The following is an 8141-nucleotide window of genomic DNA, read 5'->3' on the forward strand; positions in this document are numbered from 1 at the left end:
ATATAAAAGAACATTAAGATGTTTATATGTATCTCGTATAAAAACACACACATATGCACATCCAGATTTTTACATGTACATAATTAGAATAAGGGGGTGAAAAGAGAGAACACACACAATACGCATATAAATATATATATACACACACACACACACACACACACACACACACATATATATATATATATATATTCACACACACACTCGCACACACATTCTCACACATACATACATGGATCCAAGTAGTGGCAAAGTGGTCTGACGTTTGGAGGCACAGGTTCACAGAGTGTCGGGAAAGACGTCACTCACACTGAAATACGCGGTGGTGGTGTCTGACTTTCCTAGTAGAAACGTTTGTAAAGTAGTGAGTTTCATTATCGGCCTTGCTGGGGGTGACAGCAGTGAGCCCTGCTTCTCCACACCCGTGCTGCCATCCCTGGTCTTCCCATTCACAGTTCTCGTCGATGACTGCCTGGTTCCTTCTTCCCTAAGCCCTCATCACCTCTCTGAGTCTCTTCTCAGCTCATGACCTCGCTGCTTCTCTGAGGCAAGCGAAGAGCAGAAGAGAACTCATGGCAGATACAGGCCCACCTTCACCCTGCCATGCACTCTGCCCTTTCTGCCCGTGCTGGGAGGCCAGCTCGTCCCCTGTGCACGTAGTGTCTTCTCATGCCTGCTCAGAGGTTCACTCAGTTACCCCTCTCTTGCTGCATCAGCTTGTTCTCCACGGATTGGCTCACATTAGCATGCAAACACTCTTCCTCTCACCTCAGACGCACGCAGCCCCACTTCTTCCTCTGGTTCCTGCCCCATTTTCTTTGTATCCTTTCACAAAACTGTGAGCACACATTCACATTGTTAAAAACACTTTCCTTCTTAACAAGGACTTCCTTGACGACTGACTTAAAGCATCTCTCCCTTCACTTGCTGTCAGTTCTGTGCAATTTTCGGCCATATAACTTATACTTTATTATTTGTTTGCTTATGTATCTCCTCTCCTACCTTGAATGTAAGCTCTATCGGGCAGTATCCATGTCCTGTTCATTCATTTCCATGTCTCCAATACAAAACAGTTCCTAGCACATAGTGTCACTCAGCTAGATGTGAATAAATTGGAGATTCCTATTATATTGTCATTGTTTAAATTATTACACATGGGGCCAACTAGCAGAATGGCAGTTTAGGCAACTGGATCCCACATGGCTGACATCATGGTTCAAATTCCCAACCCAGCAGCTCAAAAAGTACACTGGGCATGTGTGTAAGCTTGCCCAAAATCCCAAGAGGGGAATAGAGGAGAAGGAATTGCAGCGTGACCATCCCCCAAGAGGGTGCTTTCTCACTTCTCTTCCTCCCCTCAAGCAAGTACATATGCCACATAGCAACAATTTTTTAAATACAGAATATTACATATGTTTATTAAAATACTATATTTTCATGAAGAAATGACAATGTATTCAACTATATTTGAATTTTATATTTCTTTTTTTTTTTCTTTTGAGAAGTTTTTGCTATAGGGTGCATGCACTCACCAGAAAGACAGAGAGAGACAGAAAGTGAGACATCACCTCTCGGGGGAATGCCCACACCGCAATCCCTTCTCCTCTCAGGATCTTGGGCACGCACACACACGCACCTGGCATGCGTTTAAGCCACCGGGTCCGGGACTCAATCCGCAGTATACTATATGGGAGTCCAGCGACATAGCCATTATGCCAACTGCTGGTCCCTGAACTTTATATTTCTTAGTGGAGCTCTAAGCTAAGTCAAAACTGTACTTTGCTGCTCATGATCTGTGTCAATATTAAAGGGTAAGGATTCTGGTCGATTAATTTGTTAATTATTCTTTTATGCTACAAGTTACATTTTTTTCATAAATACCACATATACAAATGAACTTTTTTTAACTATACTTTTTTGTGCTTGTGCTTTTAAGAGTGCTTTTTAAGAACATTGATTTGAGCTATTGCCTGGCAACTTCAGTTAAAGAGAACATTTGAAGTCCCTTTCAGTGTTCAGATAACTATAAGAGATACCATCATTTTAGCAGTAACTTATTTTAAAATTTAAAACTTAAGCTATGATAAAAATTGTTTAAATTCGGGGCCGGCAGGTGGCGTGGTGGTTGGGGGCGCTGGACTCCCACATGGCCGGCCGTGATTCAAGTCCTGAATCTGGTGACTTGCTTTCTCACTTTCCCTCTCTCTCTCTCTGTGTCTGCATGATCAAACTGGAAAGTAACAATAATAATAAATAAAGTTAAAATAAAATAATTAAAATAAATTGTTTAAATTCTAGGCGTATATGACTTAAATAGGCATATAATCCAAAGTAATCGCGAGGCTACGATATCCCCCTAAATGCGAAGTAATAAAATTGCCCTCCTGGTTGGATGGGAGGGGAGCGCAACCTGGGTAGGGACTCACAGCTGGAATCACGACGGGCACGTTCTAAAAAGGAGTGAGTTCTCAGAGTTACGTCAGTTACTTCAGGAGACTCACTAGAAACAAGATTCTGAACACCCAACGTGGATATCCAATGAGTTCTCAGAGCTACGTCAGTTACTTCAGGAGACTCACTAGAGACAAGACTCTGAACATCCAACGTGGATATCCAATGAGTTCTCATTGGGAGTATGACTGTTTTGAGGACTCTTTCATTTTGCATAGGAAAATGATTGGGAATAGAATAGAATGAGTGGTCTGTAGGGTGAACTTCTCAAGTACAGGAAATGAAAATCATGATTATATATGAGTACGTTTTTCATGTGATAATATACACATAGTTTAGGTTTTATCTTTATTGATTCAGCTCTTATATAGCTGACCATAGTAACTCACGGTTCTAGAAAGCCAAAGCCCCCCCATACCCAGTAGCAGTAAGTACGCCACGGAAGCAGTCAGTCGCCCAGTGAAACGGCTGTCGGCAGTCCCTTCTAGCACCATCCTTGGGAAATGGGCTTATTTTCAAGGTTAAACAGTCGAATGTTCCAGAGCTAAGAATTTAGATGAATGAACGAGCTAGTGCATGAATGTGCCAGAAAGAAGACATATCCCAGTTGTATTTCTTTGCTTTACTCAAGTATTTATACATACCTTGAAAAGTCTATTGTGCTGTTTCATCTCCTGTTTCCATTTTGTTTTAGCACCTGAAAGTTTCTGTTCCTGACGAGATATCTGTGGATCTCGGTAAGTGTGGAGTGCGCTGTCCTGGAGGATGATGTCTCCAGGCTCGCAGCTCGGCCCCTCTCCAGGTTTACCTGTCCCCGGGTGGCTCGTTGATCCCCTGAACCACAGAGGGAAGTCTGTAATGCATGCAAGGATAAATGAAATTAAATTCTGAGGTGAAGGCCCTCAGTGAAGATGCACTGAGGGCTTGTCTTGGGCCTGCTCCAGCTTAGGTTGGTCAGCTGGCCTTGCTTTGTCGCCGGTCTGCACAGAGCACACCTTCAGATCAGCTCATTGCTTTCTTCCTCTTTGTGCAGAAAAGAGGAGGCCTGAGCTTATTCCTGAGGATCTACATCGCCACTATATCCACACCATGCAAGAAAGAGTTCACCCAGAAGTTCAGAGGCACTTAGAAGATTTTCGGTAAGCTTGGTGCTAGATAAAACCTGAGACGGTTATTTTGAATTCATTTTTGTTGTTGTTTTAAGAGAGATTTTTACTGTAGGGCGCATGCACTTTCTGGAGAGATTGTAAGCAAGAGATCATCCCCCCAGGGAGGATGGCCACACCGTTACTCCTTCTCCATTCTCCTCCCAGGATCTGGGGCACACACGCACACACGCCCAGCAGGATTGTTATGCTGCCCAGTCTGGGCCTTGAGCCCACGTGGGAGCCCAGTGACACGACCATTACGTCATCTGCTGGTCCCAGAAGTATTTTGTTTTTTAAGCTGGAAAAAGTTACACCTTACGTAGCTTAGCAGTAGGTTATCCATGTGGTTTCACCACGTTACTAACATGTAGCACACACCTGGAAGCAATGGTCCCTCGTCCATACTCCTTGTCCTTCAGGATGTGAGCTCGGCGCCGTGTCTGTGCCTGGTATGTTCCAGGGTCCTGTGAACGAGTGCCTTCGGAACCTTTTCCCCTCTGGTATCGTGGGTGAGATCAGCCCCATAGATAGGAAACTGTCACTCCAGCTGTGGAGACTGATGAAATGGCTCCACAGGGAGATATTTCCCTCGGTCACTCAGGAGACATCTCTTGTTCCCCACAGGCAGAAACGTAGCATGGGACTGACCCTGGCAGAGACCGAGCTGACCAAGCTCGATGCAGAGCGGGACAAGGACCGGGTGGCTCTGGACAAGGAGCGGGCGTGTGCAGAGCAGATCGTGGCCAAAATCGAAGAGGTGCTGTAAGTAACAGGACCTGCGCAGGGACGCCCTCACTGCTGGAGTGCCGGCTGTGCTTGCCGTGCTGTGGGACAGGTTTGGAAGGGCAGGCAGGCCGTGTGTGTGGAGTTGTTTATTTTGTCACAGTAATCAAAAATCTAGGGATTTTGTTGATATTTTATTTCCCATGTTTCTTTTTTGGGGTGTTGGTAAATGAAGAACTCTAAAATTTCAAGTCAGTGATCAAAAACAGGTTGAATACTTGCATTAGTTTCCATGTACGAGCTTCGGGAGTATTTCCTACTGTAGCTATGCACAGGTGGTGACGCGAGTGTGGAAGTGTGTAGTTCCTCTGGGATTAGGGGTCTTTGCTGTTTTATGCCAGGTCACAGATCTAGGGTGGGGCTCAAACATTGTTCTGTTGGTTCAGGTATCTGAGTTTGATAGCACCCTTCCATTAAACGTTTACATTTTATTTTTATGTGTTTTTATTTTTTTAGGATGACTGCTCAGGCTGTAGAAGAAGATAGAAGGTAAAATAATTGAAAAAAGAATTTTGACAAATAAAAGAAGCCACCTTTTCTCCTGTCTGCCCTGAACTAAATTCACTTCTTTTCATTTATAAATATAGACTGTGGTCTCCCTCTGGTGGCCTATATTTTATTTGACTAATATTCTCGTGTCATCCCGAGTAGACTCCTTTTCTGTCTGCAGTGAATAGATCTTCATTTTTTGCTTGAATAAGTTCAATAATTGCAGCATTGGGACTTTGGAGATTATTTGATGTCTTTGTTATCCCCCACCCTCCCTGGAAGCCTGGTTTTACTGAGCTCTTTCTCCTCTAGTTCCACGATGCAGTATGTTATCCTCATGTACATGAAGCACCTGGGAGTCAAAGTGAAAGAGCCTCGGAATTTGGAGCACAAGCGAGGTCGGATTGGGTTCCTTCCCAAAATCAAGGTGAGGCTACGGTGACGGGTGCTCAGGGCTTCGGCTTCCTACATTGGCTTGCAGGGTTCTCCTCCTCGGTATTTCCTGACTCAGCATATTAGAGCTAGGCATGCTAGCAGGGATAAGGTACGGGCCCCGTTCCCAAGAAACTTCAGATCTAGTGAGAAATCGACACATGTAGGCCAGTAATTAGGCAGGGAGAAAGAGAATAGCAGATTCCACGGGGAGCACCCCAGCCGTTAGTGCCTCGCTTCCTTTCACTGCCCATCCCAGCTTGCAGTTACCTGTGTGTGTAGCGTTGTGTAGACTGTAAGGCTCTGAGGGCGAGGCCCATCTTCATGACCACCTCCACCTCTACACGCCATGAGCTTCGAGCGGGTGAAGGGCTTAGAGCAAGCTGGCGGGAGAGTGTTATAAACCACACATTCCTTTTCCAAAATGGTCAGCTCTGAAGAGTTTGAAAGACATCCTGAGTCTGACATGCACAGCAGTGCTGTGTGCCACCCACTCGTGAGTGCTGGTGTGTGTGTGTGTGTGTGTGTGTGCACGTGTGTGTACGCCTCGGCGCATGCACTTTCCCTTACAAAATGTCAGGGTCTTTCATTATTACAATTGCACTTTCATGTTTGAAAGCAACAGAAGAAATGTACCTCTGTGACGCATCCCTTGTCTCTCTTACTGTACCTCAACTCTAGCAAAGTATGAAGAAAGACAGAGAAGGCGAAGAAAAAGGGAAACGAAGAGGGTTCCCTAGCATCCTGGGCCCCCCGAGGAGACCCAGCCGGCATGACAACAGCGCAAGTACGTTGAAGGTGGAGGGGCTGCCCTCCCGCCAGCCCTCCCACCTTTCCCTCTGCGGCCTCTTTTGCTAGAATGAGTCGCTGGAGAGAGGCGTGGTTGACACGGCATCACTGAGGCCCAGTGTGCCTCGTTCCCCTGCAGTGTTATTTCCGAATTGAGTGGCCCATCCCCACCATGTTGCTACATAATGTTCACAGATACCTTCTTTACATTTTTATAAATCCCTTCTTTAATGATGGTGAGTATTCCGTGAGAGTCGCTAACATTACTCAGCTGTTCTGATGTTCGTGGACATTCCGGTTGTGCTTGTTAAATGGAAGAAGTGGCACGTGCAAGGCGCTCCCCCCACTGTCAGGCTCTCTGTGTGTGTGTTGACCGTTCCCCCCACTGTCAGGCTCTCTGTGCGTGCGTTGTCCACTCCCCCCACTGTCAGGCTCTCTGTGCGTGCGTTGTCCACTCCCCCCACTGTCAGGCTCTCTGTGCGTGCGTTGACCGTTCCCCCCACTGTCAGGCTCTCTGTGCGTGCGTTGACTGTTCCCCCCATTGTCAGGAAGTCGGTGCGTGTGTTGACCGTTCCCCCCACTGTCAGGCTCTCTGTGTGTGTGTTGACCGTTCCCTCCACTGTCAGGCTCTCTGTGCGTGCATTGACCGTTCCCTCCACGCTGTCCCGCAGACCTGCAGTTCTCCGTTCTGCTTAGCCCCTCCCTGCCCCGCAGGCCCCTGTGCAGAGGGAAGAGCCCCTTAGAGGGCCAAAGGAGAGACAGGCCTGGGGGTGGCATGGGCGGGTGACCAGGCCGGGAAGTCCTCCGCGTCCCGGCCACTTTCACATTCACAAGTAGTGGCAGACGTGACACTGAGTGTGCTGCGTGGTGAGGAGTCCTCACTCCAGTGCACAGGGCCGCTTGCCAGCAAGCACTGAAGCGGTAAAGGGAGCTTTCAGACAGGAGGTCCAGGACAGGGGGTTTCACTGGCACTGACCCGAGTGCCAAGGGGTGTGGAGGAAGAATTTTAGGTACTAGAAGTTGGGGCTAGCTGAGGGGTGTCAAAAGCTGTGGGTGCCCCGTGCCGTGGAACATAATGACCGTGTCAGCTCCTCCTGGTGACTGACGTGAGCGAAGGTGATGGGCAGAATGGAGACTGGGCTGGGTGGTCTCCGGGGCATGTCAGAGTGACACTGAGTGTCAGAGCAGTGGGGTCGGCCTAACTGAGAACACAGAGTGAAGGGCTTGTCCTCAGGTCACAGGTGATCCCTGCTGTACCACCGGCCACAGTCTTAGCACTCCCCTCCCCACCCACCATCGCGCTCCTCAGCTCCTCCGCCCTCGCCCCACTCGCAGCTTCTCGCCTGGTGACTGCCCTCCCCGCCTCTGCCCTCGCCCCACTCGCAGCTCCACTCCTCGACTGGTGACCACCCTCCCCACCTCCGCCCTCACCCGACTCGCAGCTCCACTCCTCGGCTGGTGACTGCCCTCCTCGGCTCTGCCCTCGCCCCACTCGCAGCTCCACTCCTCCAGCTCCACTCCTCGGCTGGTGACTGCCCTCCCCGCCTCCGCCCTCACCCGACTCGCAGCTCCACTCCTTGACTGGTGACTGCCCTCCCGCCTCTGCCGCCCTTGCCCCACTCTCTTCTCCCCCTGCCCCTTCTGTTTCCTGTGTTGTCCTCCACCTCTTCTCCCTTTCTCTCTTCTCCCTCCCTTCCTTGCCCTCACTCTTTTAGTCTATGTTTTGTTCTGTGTAATAATTCATGTTTTATATTTCTAGGACCCAGCATATTCCAGATACTTTTTCATATCCTTTACTGAAAAATATTTTTTTCAGATTTTTAAATTTAAAGCTGGTGTGCACCATAGATTGTTAACCACTGCCTTCTGCTCAGTTGGCAGAGCCATGGAACTGCAGAAGGCGCGCCACCCTAAGCACCTGTCCACACCCTCGTCTGTGAGTCCGGAGCCTCAGGACTTCGCCAAGTCACGCCAGAGCGGGTTGGTGAATGAAGGACCAGATGCTGGGTACCTGCCTGCCAATCCCATGTCCTCTGTGGCTTTAGGGGG

The 8141-nt window shown here is 48.4% G+C and overlaps 1 protein-coding gene across 1 annotated transcript in view; it reads left to right on the forward strand.

The window, feature by feature from the left end:
* ARHGEF12 (Rho guanine nucleotide exchange factor 12) overlaps positions 1-8141 on the forward strand; it is a gene marked incomplete in the record, with an annotated part of 176953 nt that overhangs the window by 136981 nt on the left and 31831 nt on the right. Inside the window, 7 exon segments of the mRNA XM_027771983.1 lie at positions 3146-3188; positions 3485-3590; positions 4224-4361; positions 4839-4871; positions 5184-5298; positions 5985-6090; positions 7967-8134. Coding sequence (XP_027627784.1) covers positions 3146-3188; positions 3485-3590; positions 4224-4361; positions 4839-4871; positions 5184-5298; positions 5985-6090; positions 7967-8134 — 709 coding nt within the window.

Source organism: Tupaia chinensis, unplaced genomic scaffold, assembly GCF_000334495.1.
Source record: "Tupaia chinensis unplaced genomic scaffold, TupChi_1.0 Scaffold000247_1, whole genome shotgun sequence".
Lineage (NCBI taxonomy): Eukaryota > Metazoa > Chordata > Mammalia > Scandentia > Tupaiidae > Tupaia > Tupaia belangeri.